Source organism: Trachypithecus francoisi, unplaced genomic scaffold, assembly GCF_009764315.1.
Source record: "Trachypithecus francoisi isolate TF-2019V2 unplaced genomic scaffold, Tfra_2.0 Lachesis_group8, whole genome shotgun sequence".
Taxonomy (NCBI): Eukaryota; Metazoa; Chordata; class Mammalia; order Primates; family Cercopithecidae; genus Trachypithecus; species Trachypithecus francoisi.
Genome location: NW_022681473.1, coordinates 9166498 through 9182164, shown reverse-complemented (window position 1 = coordinate 9182164; position 15667 = coordinate 9166498). Strand labels below are relative to the sequence as shown.

The following is a 15667-nucleotide window of genomic DNA, read 5'->3' as shown; positions in this document are numbered from 1 at the left end:
ACCCAGGTATGCTTGAAGGAGCCCTTTCCCATCTCAGCAGCCTCCTCAAAATTTTTGATGGTTCTTTTTTTTTTTTTTTTTTTTGAGACGGAGTCTCGCTCTGTCGCCCAGGCTGGAGTGCAGTGGCCGGATCTCGGCTCACTGCAAGTTCCGCCTCCCGGGTTTACGCCATTCTCCTGCCTCAGCCTCCCCAGTAGCTGGGACTACAGACGCCCGCCACCTCGCCCGGCTAGTTTTTTGTATTTTTTAGTAGAGACGGGGTTTCACCTTGTTAGCCAGGATGGTCTCGATCTCCTGACCTCGTGATCCGCCCGTCTCGGCCTCCCAAAGTGCTGGGATTACAGGCTTGAGCCACCGTGCCCGGCCCTTGATGGTTCTTTTGTGGATCCCACCACACTTGTAAATCAGATAGCCAGTAGTGGTGGACTTGCCCAAATCAGATGACAATGTTGAGCTGAGTCTTTTCCTTCCCCTGCACCTTTTCTTTTGAGATGGAGTCTCACTCTGTTGCCCAGACTGTAGTGCAGTGGTGCAATTGCAGATCACCGCAGCCTCAACCTCCTGAGCTAAAGCCATCGGCCAGTTCCGCCTCTGGAGTAGCTGGAATTACAGGTGTGCGCCACCACGCCCAGCTAATTTTTGTGTTTTTAGTAGAAATGGCGTTTCACCATATTGGACAGGCAGGTCTTGAACTCCTGACCTCAAGTGATCCACCTGCCTCCACCGCCCAAAATGCTGGGATTACAGGTGTGAGCCACCGCGCCAACCCCCCATTTTGGCTTTGACTCAATAGTGATTTTCACGACACCTGTGTTCTGGCAGCAAGTCCATTGCAAGAAAGCTCCACTGACCTACATAGATTCTATTATAAACATCTCCATTCTACAGATGAGAAACTGAGGCTGAGTAGTTATGGGAAACTCCTACAGCTAGTAAGAGTCGTGACTCAGAGCCCATGACACCATCCTGCTTCTCCAGCGTTCTTTGCTTCCTCTACTTTCCAGAAAACATGAATTAGGGAATCCTGACAGGAAAATAATTTGACGTTGTCCTGCACATACTGGGCACAATAGGAGTTGGGTGGATGAATGAAAGCAGGGATTTGGGAAGCAGGGGAGAAGTCCTTTGGAGGACTGTGACAAGGGTTTACGCTTGCATAGGGTGGGCTTGATCACCCGGCAGAAATGAGACGAGTGATCACAATCTCCCCGACCAATCTTTCCAATGACTTGGGTTTACGCTTCACCACAGAGAAGGAACTTTTCAGACGCTCCCTTGGCCGCGCACCCGGGATCGGAACAGCGCTGTCACTTGCGACAAAATCCCTGGGCCGAAGGAAGAAGGGCGCAGGCCCGGGCGAGGCGGCGGCAGTCGGAGGCCGGGCCGGAGGGGTGGGGACGGCGAGGAAGGGGAGGCCGGCGCTCCGCTCCGCTCCGCTCCAGCTCGGTTTCATGTCCCGCCAGGCGAAGGATGACTTCCTGCGGCACTACACAGTGTCGGACCCCAGGACGCACCCCAAGGGCTACACCGAGTACAAAGTAACCGCGCAGGTGAGGTGGGGCCCAGCGCGTACTTTACCCTTTTAACTGGAGGGGCGCCGAGTTTTACCTTAAGGTAAGGCGCTGCAGACACGACTCTCTTTTTAGACGACAGAAATGGGTTTCCCCTTTAAGCGGCGGTGGCAGTACGAGGCTTCGTTTACTTCTGTAACCATCAGCGGGGCGGGGCCCTGAGTGGGCGCTGTCTTTTTTTAAAAGGGCGTGGACGGCCGTTCCCGGACAAGCAAGGCGTGTATGCCCACGCCCGGCGTGTAGTGTCTGGGCATCAGACTGTGAATTTCTGTAAATTAACATGAAAACTCTGGTTTAACCCAATTATTAGTACTCCAATCTCGTAGAGTAAGTTTTGTTTATTGGTTTGTTTGATCTTACATAAAATCCCTTTAACGAGTTTAAACCATTTTTAATTTTTCAGAAAATAATACTGGTCAATGGTTGAAAAAAATTCATGCAGTTCGGAAGGACTTAAGGAGTAAGTCGCCATATCAAGGTCACAGCAGGAAGATAGATAGGCTAGAGTTGATATGTGAAGCTATAGCAACATCATAAGCACAATTTATAGACAGACATGGAGGAAACCATGAAAATAATTAAAAATAGTAAAACAGGACACCTGTAGAATGATATACAAGAACGTGTAACAAGAAGGTCCCCAGGGAGAAGAACTGTGTCACTGGCGACAGAAGTTGGGGAAGACTTTTTACTGTAAGTTTTTTGTACTTTTAGAATTTTCAACTAGGCGACTATTAAGCTGGTGCATTAGTTAAGTATAAAAGCAAAGCAGGCACATAAGGACACTTCTAAAGTATCTAAGTGCAGAATCTTAGCTATTTAAAATATGCTTTCCCCAAATCTTTTGTCTTTTCCATGCCTAAAAAAAAAATGCAAATAAGGCCGGGCTCAGTGGCTCATGCCTGTAAATCCCAGCATTTGGGGAGGCTGAGGGAGCAGATTGCTTGAGCTCAGGAGTTCAAGATGAGCCTGGGCAACATAGTGAGACCCTGGCTCAATATTAAAATGCACACACACACACACCCCTTTAAAAAAAAATGCGGCCGGGTGCGGTGGCTCAAGCCTGTAATCCCAGCACTTTGGGAGGCCGAGAGGGGCGGATCACGAGGTCAGGAGATCGAGACCATCCTGGCTAACACGGTGAAACCCCGTCTCTACTAAAAATACAGAAAACTAGCGGGGCAAGGTGGCGGTCGCCTGTAGTCCCAGCTACTCAGGAGGCTGAGGCAGGAGAATGGTGTAAACCCGGGAGGCGGAGCTTGCAGTGAGCTGAGATCCGGCCACTGCACTCCAGCCTGGGCCACAGAGCGAGACTCCGTCTCAAAAAAAAAAAAAAAAAAAAAAAGCAAATAAAAACATTTTCCCTGGAAGATAGACTGGAGGTGGGGTTGGGGTAGGAAGGATGTGGCAAGGAACTATAACCTTTTATTGTAAGTCTTCCCAGTGGCTTTTTTGTGTTGTTGTTTGTTTGTTTGTTTTTTGAGACAGAGTCTGCACTGTTGCCCAGGCTGGAGTGCAGTGGCGCGATCTCGGCTCACTGCAAGCTCCGCCTCCCGGGTTCACGCCATTCTCCTGCCTCAGCCTCCCCAGTAGCTGGGACTACAGGCGCCCGCCACCACGCCCAGCTATTTTTTTTTTTTTTTTTGTATTTTTAGTAGAGACGGGGTTTCATCGTGTTAGCCAGGATGGTCTCGATCTCCTGACCTCGTGATCCGCCCACCTCAGGGCGGGTGCTGGGATTACAGGCGTGAGCCACGGTGCCGACCTGTTTTGTTTTTGAGACAGAGCCTCACTGTCCCCCAGGCTGGAGTGAAGTGACTCGATCTCAGCTCACTGCAAACCTCTGCCCCGCTAGGTTCAGATTCTCCCACTTCAACCTACCAAGTAGCTGGAACTACAGGCACATGCCACCATGCCCAGCTAATATTCGTATTTTTTGGTAGCGGGGGGGTTTCACCTTGTTAGCCAGGCTAGTCTGGAACTCCTGACCTCAAGTGATCCACCGGCCTCACCCTCCCAAAGTGCTGGGATTACAGGTGTGCGCCACCACACCCGGCCTCCCGTTGGCTTTTTTTTTTTTTTTTGAGACGGAGTCTCGCTCTGTCACCCAGGCTGGAGTGCAGTGGCCGGATCTCAGCTCACTGCAAGCTCCGCCACCCGGGTTTACGCCATTCTCCTGCCTCAGCCTCCCGAGTAGCTGGGACTACAGGCGTCAGCCACCTCGCCCGGCTAGCTTTTTGTATTTTTTAGTAGAGACGGGGTTTCACCGTGTTAGCCAGGATGGTCTCGATCTCCTGACCTCGTGATCCGCCCGTCTCGGCCTCTCAAAGTGCTGGGATTACAGGCTTGAGCCACCATGCCCCGCCCCCATTGGCTTTTTAAACCAAGCAACATGCATTACTTTGATATATTTTTGTACATATTATATATATAATGTATTATATATAATAAATATATAAAATATAAAGCACATTCTCTCCCCCCCCCTATATATGTGTATATTTTTTGAGACAGAGTCTTGCTGTGTCGCCCAGGCTAAAGTACAGTAGTACTGTCTCAGCTCACTGCAGCCTCCACCTCCTGGGTTCATGCAGTTCTTCTGCTTCAGCCTCCTGAGTAGCTGGGATTATAGGCGTGTGCCATCACACCCGGCTACTTTTTGTGTTTTTAGTAGAGACGGGAACTCCTGACCTCAAGTGATCCTCCCACCTCGGTCTCCCCAAGTGCTGGAATTACAGGCATGAGCCACCGTGCCTGGCCTATATTTTTGTTTTATTTTATTTTATTTTATTTGCAACAGAGTCTTACTCTGTCACTTGGGCTGGTGTGCAGTGGCACGATTCGTGTCTTACTGCAGCCTCAAGTTCCTGGATTCAATCCGTCCTCCTGTCTCAGCCTCCTGAGTAGCTGGGACTACAGGCATGTACCACCATACCTAGCTTAATTTTAACATTTTTTGTAGAGACACAGTTTTGCCATGTTGTCCAGGCTGGTCTCAAACGCCTGGCCTCAAACAATCCTCTCATTTTGGCCTTCCAAAGTGTTAGGATTACAGGCCACACCGTACCTAGCTTCCTGTGGCACTACACAGTGTCGGACCCTAGGTCCGACTGGCTAACACAGTGAAACCCCATCTCTACTAAAAATACAAAAAAAAAAAATTTACAGAATTTTTTTTTTTTTTTTGAGATGGAGTCTTGCTTGATTGCCCGGGCTGGAGTGCAGTGGACGGATCTCAGCTCACTGCAAGCTCTGCCTCCCGGGTTTATGCCATTCTCCTGCCTCAGCCTCCCGAGTAGCTGGGACTACAGGCGCCCGCCACCTCGCCCGGCTAGTTTTTTGTATTTTTAGTAGAGACGGGGTTTCACCATGTTAGCCAGGATGGTCTCGATCTCCTGACCTCGTGATCCACCTGTCTCGGCCTCCCAAAGTGCTGGGATTACAGGCTTGAGCCACCGCGCCGGCCTTTTTTTTTTTTTTTTTTTTTTTGAGATAGCGTCTCGCTGTGTTGCCAGGCTGGAGTTGAGTGGCGTGATCTCAGCTCACTGCAACCTCTGCCTCCTGTATTCAAGTGATTCTCCTGCCTCAGCCTCCTGAGTAGTTGGGACTACAGGCGCCTGCCACCACGCCTGGCTAATTTTTGTATTTTTAGTAGAGACAGGATTTCACCATGTTGGCCAGGCTGGTCTTGAACTCCTGACCTCAAGTGATTCACCCACCTCGGCCTCCCAAAGTGCTGGGATTACAGGCGTGATGAGCCACCACACCTGACCACTCAATGGTTTTTAAATAGTTTCTTTTACCAGAATATTTTAGGCAAGTCTCTGTTGTCAAAAGCCAAGTCCAAGGTTTTAGTTCCAGCGATCTTTCTTACCTAGTGTGTGATCTTCTCAAAGCCTCCATTTCCTTATTTCTTAAATGGGCATGTTAATTATGTCTGCTTCAGTGGGATCTCGGATAAGGAACAGATGTTTTTATTTATTTATTTAGTGTGTAAGAGACAGGGTTTCACTCTCTGCAGTCTGGAGTGCAGTGGTGCGATCTCAGCTCATTGCAACCTCTGCTTCCTATGCTCAAGTGATCCTCCCACCTCAGCCTTCCAAGTAGCTGGGACTACAGGTGTGCCACATCACCACACTCAGCTAATTTTTTGTTATTTTTTGCCGCTATTGGGTGTCACTATGTTGCCCAGGCTGGTCTCAAACTCCTGGACTCAAGTGATCTGCCCACCTGGGTCCCCTAAAGTGCTGGCATTACAGGCTTGAGCCACCGTGCCTGGCATAGGAGATGTTATTAAACTGTCAAGTACCCTAAACCATAGGGTATTATTTTAAAATTATTATGAACATAACATGATGAAAACTGAATCTCGTTTTCACTTCAGACCCAAGTCTGCCCTTCCAGGGACTTCAGCTCCAGCAATGGTTTCTTCTGTGTCTAGGGCGCTGAAGCACAGGACCTTCTCCCTCAGGGAAGGAGGTTCCTGAGGCAGAACCTCCCTTCTTTGGAGACTTGGGGTTCTTTGGTTTCAGAAGGAGATGCAGGGAGTTGGCCTGTTCAAGGAACCGGGATAAAAATTGTGCTGATGGCCGGGTGCTCACTGGGCAGATCACTTGAGGTCACGAGTCCAGACCAGCTTGGCCAACATGGTGAAACCCCATCTCTACTAAAAATACAAACATTAGGCCGGGCGTGGTGGCTCAAGCCTGTAATCCCAGCACTTTGGGAGGCCGAGACGGGCGGATCACGAGGTCAGGAGATCGAGACCATCCTGGCTAACACGGTGAAACCCCGTCTCTACTAAAAAAATACAAAAAACTAGCCGGGCGAGGTGGCGGGCGCCTGTAGTCCCAGCTACTCGGGAGGCTGAGGCAGGAGAATGGCGTAAACCCGGGAGGCAGAGCTTGCAGTGAGCTGAGATCCGGCCACTGCACTCCAGCCTGGGCGACAGAGCGAGACTCTGTCTCAAAAAAAAAAAAAAAAAAAAATACAAACATTAGCAGGCGTGGTGGTGCATGTCTGTAATCCCGGCTTCTTGGGAGCTGAGGCAGGAGAATTGCTTGAACCCTGAAGGCAGAGGTGGTAGTGAGCCGAGAGTGCACCACTGCACTCCAGCCTGGGCGACAGAGCAAGACTCCATCTCAAAAAAAAAAAAGTTGGGCTGAGGTTGGAGCAGTCCAGATGAGCCTTTAGAGGTCCTTCTATTTGACAGATGGAGAAACTGAGGTACATAGTAGGAAAAGTTTCTAAAATTACAAGGAAAGGCTTAAAGCCAGGATGCCTTGACGCCAGAGGCCAGTGGCCAAAGGGCATTGCCCCATGAGGGGGACTGGGAGGCACCTGGGGCAAACGGGGTGAGAGGGTGTCAGATGGCGGTCTCTGGTCTCAACCAGCTCTTGCCTTTCTTTCTCAGTTCATCTCAAAGAAGGACCCAGAGGATGTCAAAGAGGTGAGGCTCCTGGGAGGAAGAGGGCCCATTCTGCAGTTTCAGATCTGGAAACTGTCAAGGGGCAGCTGGTAATTCTGCTTAGACACCGGCCCTCCTTCCTCCCTGTCCCTGGGCGAGGGGCTGCTGCAGCTGCATCCTGATCCTCACACGCTCTGGGGGCAGGCTGGGCACCGGGGGCGGCTGCCTCCCACCATTGCTGGTTCTGGGCAAGCCTTATGTCCCTCGTAGGTGGTGGTCTGGAAGCGGTACAGCGACTTCCGCAAGCTGCATGGAGACCTGGCCTACACCCACCGCAACCTCTTCCGCCGCCTTGAGGAGTTCCCTGCGTTCCCCCGGGCCCAGGTGTTTGGTGAGTGTTAGATCGGGGCACTCAGGCCAAAGATAAAGGGAGTGTTGGACAAAAGGGGACCTCTGCCAGTGGGGGCTGGATAGAGAGCGCCTGAAACTCTGGGCAGAGACATGTTTGGAAGGGCTTTTAGAGATGACCTCATTTTACAGATGGGGGAACTGAGGCTCAGAGCAGCCTAACACTTACTGTGTATTGCACCTTTTAACATTCCTGTTGGGCCGGGCGTGGTGGTTCACACATGTAATCCTAGCACTTTGGGAGGCTGAGGCGAAACTCCATCTCAAAAAAAAAAACAAAAATCCTGTCTTTATTAGCTCCATTTTATTTTCCTTTTTTTTCAATTTTTTTGTTGTTGTTGACAGCCTCACTTTGTCACACAGGCTGGAGTGTAGTGGTGTTATCTTGGCTCACTGCAACCTCTGCCTTCCAGGTTCAAAGGATTCTCCTGCATCAGTCTCCCAAGTAGCTGGGATTACAGGTGCACACCACCATACCTGGCTAATTTTTGTATTTTTAGTAGAGACGGAGTTTCATCACATTGGCCGGGCTGGTCTTGAACTCCTGACCTCAGCTGCTCTGCCCGCCTCGGCCTCCCAAAGTGCTGGGATTACACGCCTGAGACACTGCACCCAGCCTATCTCAATACTTAGTATATTGATTACCGGTTGCAGTGAGAATATTTGGGATATATTGGGTTAAATAAAATATTCAAATTAACTGGTGGCTGGGCGTGATGGCTCACACCTGTAATCCCAGCACTTTGGGAGGCTGAGGCAAATGAATCACGAGATCAGGAGTTCGAGACCAGCCTGGCCAACTTGGTGAAACCCCATCTCTACTAAAAATACAAAAAATTAGCTGGGTGTAGTGGCAGGTGCTTGTAATCTCAGCTACTCAGGAGGCTGAGGCAGGAGAATTGCTTGAACCTGGGAGGCCAAGATTGTGTCATTGCAGTCTAGCCTGGGCGACAGAGTGAGACTTCGTCTCAAAAAAAAAAAAAAAAAAAGTTATTTTTTTTTTCCTTTTATTTAATGTAGCTGCTAGAAAATGTAAAATTGCATATGTAGCTCATATCTGTATTAGACAGTGCTGAACAGTTGCTTGGGTCTGCGTACTCACGTGAGATGTTCTTTTTTGTTGTTGGTTTTTGTTTTTGTTTTTTGAGACAGAGTCTCACTCTGTCGCCCAGGCTGGAGTCCTGTGGCATGATATCAGCTCACTGCAAACTCTGCCCTCCCAGGTTTGAGCGATTCTCCTGCCTCAGCCTCCCAAGTAGCCAAGTAGCCTCCCAAGTAGTGTGCGCCACCACACCTGATTTTTTTATTTTTAGTAGAGACAAGGTTTCACCATGTTGGCCAGGCTGGTCTCGAACTCCTAACCTCAAGTGATCCACTTGCCTTGGCCTCCCAAAATGCTGGGATTACAGGTGTGAGCCACCGTGCCCGGCCAAGATGTTCTTTTGAAGCAAGGTGAAGGATTGCTGCTGTCAGGTTATGCCAGGCCAGTGGGGAAGTACCACATAATGGCCGCACAGTAACTGGACCAGAGTTAGCCTGCGCTGCATAATACCTAGGACAGAGCAGTGAAACTGTGACTCGCACCTGTAATCTCAGCACTTTGGGAAGCCAAGGCAAGGTAATCACTTGAGCTCAGGAGTTCAAGACCAGCCTGGGCAACATGGTAAAACCCCATCTCTACAAAAAATACAAAAATTAGCCAGGCATGGTGTTGTGCACCTATAGTCCCAGCTACTTGGGAGGCTGAGGCGGGAGGGCGGCTTGATCCCAGGAGGCAGAGGTTGCAGTGAGCTGAGATTGTGCCACTGCACACCAGCCTGGGTAACAAAGCCAGGCCTTGTCTCAAAAAACAAACGGGGGCTACTTGCTGTGTGACCTTGGGCAAGTCACTTTCCCTCTCTGAGCCTTACTTTTCTCCTCATTAGATCAAAGCCATCAGAAATGTTTTTGTTTCTTTTTAACTACCTAGCTCCCCCTGTGTAGGATATGATATTCACAAGGGCAGAGACTTGTTCCTCCCTTGTTCACCTTCTGAGTCTAGCATATAGTAGGTGCTCAGTAAACATCTGGCAAATGAATGAATAGGGAAACTGATCCGTCCTGGAAGCCCCTCCCTCACCCCAGGAGGAGCCAGAGAAGATTGCTGGGAGAAGGGGTAGGAAGGCAGTGAGTTGCTCAGAGCATCTCAGGCAGGACCAGGAAAAGTGGCCTTGGGGCAGAAGGTCACCGTCATTCTCCCCGTTCCTTGTCCTGGGGGCTGTAGGCCGATTTGAAGCCTCAGTGATCGAGGAGCGGCGAAAGGGGGCAGAGGACCTGCTTCGCTTCACTGTGCACATACCTGCGCTCAACAACAGCCCCCAGCTCAAGGAGTTCTTCAGGGTATGTGCACCTTCCACTTTACCAGAACTTGGGCCACTTACCCACCCACCAGATTGCACCCCATGACTCCCCATGGCTGATCTTTCTGTCCTGCAGGGTGGGGAGGTGACCCGACCCTCGGAGATGTCCAGGGACCTGCACATCCTGCCACCCCCTCTGATCCCCACCCCGCCCCCTGATGACCCCCGGCTACCCCAGCCGCTCCCTGCAGAAAGGAGGGGCCTTGAGGAATTGGAGGTGCCAGGTACATCAGGGTGGGAGGAGGGAACCAAGGCTGGAGGGTACAGAGTGGGGAGGGGGCCACACTCACTCCTCAGTGGTCTTAGTGAGAAATGGGTGTGTGTCCCAGGTCTGTCACTTACTGGCTGAGGAACTTTGGGCAGGTCCTTTTCCTTCTCTGCACTACAGTTTCTTAATCTGTAAAATGGACATAAACCCTAATAACGGGCTTGTCTATGCCCATGGTTGCTACAAGGGTTTAGGGAGAGAGTAATTCCATTTTGAAAGCTGAGAAATAAATGCAGGTATTCATGACCCCAATTATCTCTTCCTCAGTGGACCCCCCACCATCCAGCCCTGCCCAGGAGGCCCTGGATCTCCTCTTTAACTGTGAGAGCACCGAGGAGGCGTCCGGTTCCCCTGCCCGAGGCCCCCTCACCGAGGCTGAGCTGGCCCTCTTCGACCCCTTCTCCAAGGAAGGTAATGAGCTGGGTCAGCCGCGAAGGGGCCAGGGCAGGACATCCTTAGGACAGGGAGGAGGGCAGAGCCCCACTTACCTGCTCAGTGCCTGCGCAGATCTGGGAAAGACGTCCCCTCAGTAGTGCTGCCCTGTGGACCAATAGCAGCTTCAGTGAGAATTAGAAGCCCCGTGCCGGGGCTCGTGGTGTGGTGTGCTGGATGCACCTGTGCAACAAGTAGCCATGAGGAAGGAAAGGAGGCACTTCCCACGTTGGGGCCATCTCACTGAGAAGGCTTTGGAAAGAGCCAGGTGACACTGCTCTGGGACATTTTAGTTCCTTCGCTGTAAGCTCGTGGTGGGATTTCCCGGCTGGCCAGGGTCTGGCTGCAGATCCTGAAGGCAAGAAGCCTGCTGGTCAATGGGAGTGAGTTCTGAGCTCAAAGAGCAGCTGCAAAGGGAAACCCCTCTGGGGGCCTGGAGCCACTGGCATTTGGGGATGCCGGAGATTGAAGGACCCCTGATGGAGGTCAGGGTCCTGGGCACCTTCTTGCTCTGAGATCCTGGGACTCGACAGTCCCAAGCTCTGAGGCACTGGAGTTTTTCATTCTAAAATTCGCCAAGGCCTGGCACATTGGCTCATACCTGTAATCTCAACACTTTGGGAGGCTGAGGCAGGGAGATCCCAGGAATTCAAGACCAGCCTGGGCAATATAGCGAGAGCCCATGTCTGTTATTCTTTTTTTTTTTTCTGAGACAGAATCTCACTCTGTTGTCCATTCTGGAGTGCAGTGGCGCAATCTCTGCTCACTGCAACCTCGCGGGTTCAAGCGATTCTCCGGCCTCAGCTTCCCGAGTAGCTGGGACTACAGGCACGCGCCACAGTGCCTGGCTAATTTTGTATTTTTAGTTGAGATGGGATTTCTTCATGTTGGTCAGACTGGTCTGAAACTCCTGACCCTCAGGTGATCAACCCTCCTTGGCCTCCCAGAGTGCTGAGATTACAGGCATGAGCCAAAGTGCCCTGCCTCTTTCGCTTTTCTCGTTCTGCTTCCTCCTGTTCCTGCTCCTGCCTCTCCAGGGTTGGGGAGTGGGAAGAAGGAATGGGAGGGAAAGGCAGTGTTGGTGTCACAGGGCTGTTGTGTCTGGCCTCTGGGTGGCAGGCATCCAAGTGCTCTGTCCTTGTGCCAGCTGAGCCTCTGCTGGACAGCTAGCTGCCTGGGCAGGAGCTTTTCTATTTTCTCTTTTATTTTTTCCTTTCTTTTTTTTTTGAGACAGGGTCTGGCTCTGTCACCAGGCTAGAGGGCAGTGGTGTGATCATGGCTCACTGCAGCCTCTACCTCCTAGGCCCAAGCCATCCCCTACCTCCGCCTCCCGAATAGCTGGGACAGAACCACAGGCATGCACCATTACGCCCAGCTAAGTTTTTGATTTTTTGTAGAGACAAGCTCTCACTATGTTGCCCAGGCTGGTCTCAAGCTCCTGGACTCAGGTAGTCCTCCCACCTCGGCCTCCTGAAGCGCTGGATTATAGGCGTGAGCAACTGTGTCCAACCAGGATCTTTTCTTTTTTTTTTTTTTTTTTTTTTTTTTGAGACGGAGTCTCACTCTGTCGCCCAGGCTGGAGTGCAGTGGCCGGATCTCAGCTCACTGCAAGCTCCGCCTCCCAGGTTTATGCCATTCTCCTGCCTAAGCCTCCCGAGTAGCTGGGACTACAAGCGCCCGCCACCTCGCCCGGCTAGTTTTTTTGTATTTTTTAGTAGAGACGGGGTTTCACCGTGTTAGCCAGGATGGTCTCGATCTCCTGACCTCGTGATCCGCCCGTCTCGGCCTCCCAAAGTGCTGGGATTACAGGCTTGAGCCACCGCGCCCGGCCATCAACCAGGATCTTTTCAAGACCCTTCACAGGCAGCTCCAGTGAGACTCACTCAGCCCATGGGGAGAGTCCCCAGAGCCTGGAGCTGCCGTTTGCTCAGACACTGCCTTATTTCCCTGCCCTGCCGTGGTGGGCATCTCCAACGAGTCTTTCACTACCAGAATTCTCGAGGCAAGGAGTGGGCACCTGTGTCTCTCTTCTTCACAGCAAACTCCTGAACTCAAGTGTGCAGGTGTTCCAGGCACTCTTCTGCTGTCTGCTCCCTGAGCAATACATGGAGGGTTGTAGGCCCAGCCAAGAGGTGTCTTCTCCCTCCTGCAGGAGGCCGGGTCTTCTCAGGGCTCTCATGGAAGTCCTCACAGGGATGGGGTTAGAGAGGGGCCCACCTTTTCCCTCTGCAGGATGAGAGGGTATCATGATGCTCCCTGTCCCCGCACCTTCCCCTCAGAGGCCTTTTCACCAAACGCACCAGATCTCCAGCCGCCTCGTGTGTAAGCTGCAGGGAGCATGTCCGACCCCCTTTTAGCCAGTCCAGGGGGATATAATGAGCCTTTCCCTGGGAAATGTGAGGACACCTGTCACCCACTGTCTTTACATTTGGGGGCCTCAGCTGAAACTGCAAGGCTTCAGAAAACCCTTGAGATTCTCTAAGTCTCCCATTCTAAGATTATTCCAAGGCTTGGAGCAGTTCTACCCTCAGCCTGGTGTCGTTGGCCTAGCATCCTTCAGGGAAACTTTCTGGAGGGGATTTTTGGATTTCTAGGTCAACTGGAGTCAAGAGGGAAATAGGACCAATGACCCAGAGCTCACAAACTAAAGTGAGTGTGTACCAATGAAATAATTAGGAAGGTAAGGCTGTGTTTTTTGTTGTTGTTGTCGTTGTTTTTTTTTTTTTTTTTTTGAGACGGAGTCTCACTCTGCCGCCCAGGCTGGAGTGCAGTGACGCTATCTCGGCTCACTGCAAGCTCTGCCTCCCGGGTTCACGCCATTCTCCTGCCTCAGCCTCCTGAGTAGCTGGGATCACAGGTGCCCGCCACCACGCCCGGCTAATTTTTGTATTTTTAGTAGAGACGGAGTTTCACCATGTTAGTCAGGATGGTCTCGATCTCCTGACCTCATGATCCGCCCATCTTGGCGTCCCAAAATACTGGGATTACAGGCGTGAGCCACAGCACCTGGAGGTAAGGCTGTTTTTACAGAAGCACATGAACCCTATCTATCAAATACATCATGGCTAGTTTTTGATCCACAGACGACTTCTGGATTGCTCTGGCATTGGTCCCCTCTACTGGGGACAGGCTGATACCCTGATGAACAAAAGAGGTCTTGGGGTTGGGCAGAGGGCCTGAGAAAGGAAGGGCTAGTCTGGTCTGAGTCCTCCCTTTCTAATTGCAGAAGGCGCAGCCCCCAGCCCCACCCATGTGGCTGAGCTGGCAACGATGGAGGTGGAGTCGGCAAGGCTGGACCAGGAACCCTGGGAGCCAGGAGGGCAGGAGGAGGAAGAGGACGGGGAAGGAGGGCCTACCCCTGCCTATCTAAGCCAGGCCACAGAGCTCATCACCCAGGCCCTGCGGGACGAGAAGGCAGGCGCTTATGCTGCCGCGCTCCAGGGCTACCGAGATGGTGTACATGTCTTGCTTCAGGGAGTCCCCGGTGAGTAGGGACTGAGGGTGGAGGGTCAGGCCTGGGTCCCAGGTGGGGCAGTGATGAAGGGAGCAAAAAGCAAGCAATTCACAGAGCAGGAGCCCTTTTGCTCCTCACTGACCAGCTGTGTGACCTGGGCAGATTTTTGTTTCTGTCTTTGTTTTTTGTTTGTTTGTTTTAACACCTCTTGTGGCCTCAGTTTTCTTTTTTCTTTTCTTTCTTTTTTTTTTGAGACAGTCTTGCTCTTGTCACAGGCTGGAGTGCAATGGCACAATCTCGGCTCACTGCAACCTCTGCCTCCCAGGTTCAAGAGATTCTCCTGCCTCAGCCTCCTGAGTAGCTGGGATTACAGACGCCCACCACCATGCCTGGCTAATTTTTGAATTTTTAGTAGAGACGGGGTTTTGTGATGTTGGCCAGGCTGGTCTCGAACTCCTGATCTCAAGTGATCTGCCTGCCTCGGCCTCCCAAAGTGCTGGGATTACAGCTGTGAGCCACTGCGCCCGGCATGGCCTCAGTTTTCTTGTTTGTAGAATGGGGAGAATGGACGCTGGGCCTCAGAGAGGAGGGAAAAGCACATGGTGATACTCTGTGAATTGTAAAGGACCAGACCAGGGGTTCCGACTAGACCAGTGGTGCCCAGGTGCCTCAGCCGAGCAGTCTCTCTCCACAGGTGACCCGTTGCCTGCCCGCCAGGAAGGTGTGAAGAAGAAGGCAGCTGAGTACCTGAAGCGGGCCGAGGAGATCCTGCGCCTGCACCTGTCTCAACTCCCACCCTAACAGGGAGTGGGCCCTTCCCTGGGACTCTCGCTCCTGCACTGCCAGCCCCTTCTCCTCTCCCCAGGGCCTAGCCCCCCTCCTGGTCTTGTAATCGCAGGGGCCATTTCTGTAGGTAACTGGACCAAGCATGAGAAAAATAATGAATTCTCAGCTCCCTGATTACACTTGCCACCTTGGAATCAAGGACTCACACTTCTGACCCTGCCTGTCTTTTTGGGTTTTTTTTGAGATGGAGTCTCGCTCAGTCACCCAGGCTGGAGTGCAGTGGTATGATCGCGGCTCACTGCAACCTCCGCCTCCCAGGTTCAAACGATTCTCCTGTCTCAGCCTCCCCAGTAGCTGGGATTACAGGCACACGACACCATATCCAGCTAATATTTTGTATTTTTAGCAGGGACGGGGTTACACCATGTTGGCCAGGCTGGTCTCGAACTGCTGACCTCAAGTGATCCACCCGCCTCAGCCTCCCAAAGTGCTGAGATTACAGGCATGAGTCACTATGCCCGGCCCCCTGCCTGTCTGTCTTGATGTGTGAGCAGCAGCTGTGGTCATTAAACCATTAGTTTACCCCTCTAGAAGTGGGGTCTGCAAACTCCCACCTGCAGCCAAATCTGGCCCATCCCCTTTTTAATGTAAGGCCTGTGAGCTACAGTGGTTTTTACATTTTTTTAATGATTAAAAAAATCAAAATAATATTCTGTGACAGAATGACAGATGAAATTTATATGTAACAGGTGAAAATTATATGAAATTTAAGAGTCTGTAAATAAAATTTGTTGGAACACAACCAGGCTGATTCATTCAGTATTGTGATGGCTGCGTTCGCGCTGCACCGGCTGTTGAACAGTTGCAGAGTTGAGTCTTTGCCGCCTGCAAATCCCAGAACATTTACAACCTGGCCCTTTGCAGAAAACATTTGCTGAGCCC

The 15667-nt window shown here is 51.5% G+C and overlaps 1 protein-coding gene across 2 annotated transcripts; it reads left to right on the top strand.

Moving 5' to 3' along the window:
* The first annotated feature begins 985 nt into the window (after nt 1–985).
* On the top strand, nt 986–15527 carry SNX15 (sorting nexin 15). Of its 2 annotated transcripts, none has more exons than XM_033206998.1 (8): nt 986–1550; nt 6985–7020; nt 7249–7369; nt 9650–9765; nt 9862–10009; nt 10321–10464; nt 13712–13969; nt 14634–15527. In XM_033206998.1, exons 1-8 carry the CDS (start codon nt 1185–1187, stop codon nt 14738–14740), a joined length of 1296 nt encoding a protein of 431 aa, XP_033062889.1. In that variant the 5' UTR covers nt 986–1184; the 3' UTR covers nt 14741–15527. The 2 variants fall into 2 exon arrangements, with proteins under 2 accessions (XP_033062889.1, XP_033062890.1); XM_033206999.1 differs by having other exon boundaries at nt 14621–14756.
* Nucleotides 15528–15667: the final 140 nt, after the last annotated feature.

Excerpts from the sequence above, each read along its gene's own strand:
- SNX15 (XM_033206998.1), top strand. The coding sequence starts at position 1,185 with ATGAGACGAGTGATCACAATCTCCCCGACCAATCTTTCCAATGACTTG. Across the intron at positions 1,551-6,984 it reads AGTACAAAGTAACCGCGCAG|TTCATCTCAAAGAAGGACCC; the intron begins GTGAGGTGGGGC and ends TTTCTTTCTCAG. Across the intron at positions 9,766-9,861 it reads AGCTCAAGGAGTTCTTCAGG|GGTGGGGAGGTGACCCGACC; the intron begins GTATGTGCACCT and ends TCTGTCCTGCAG.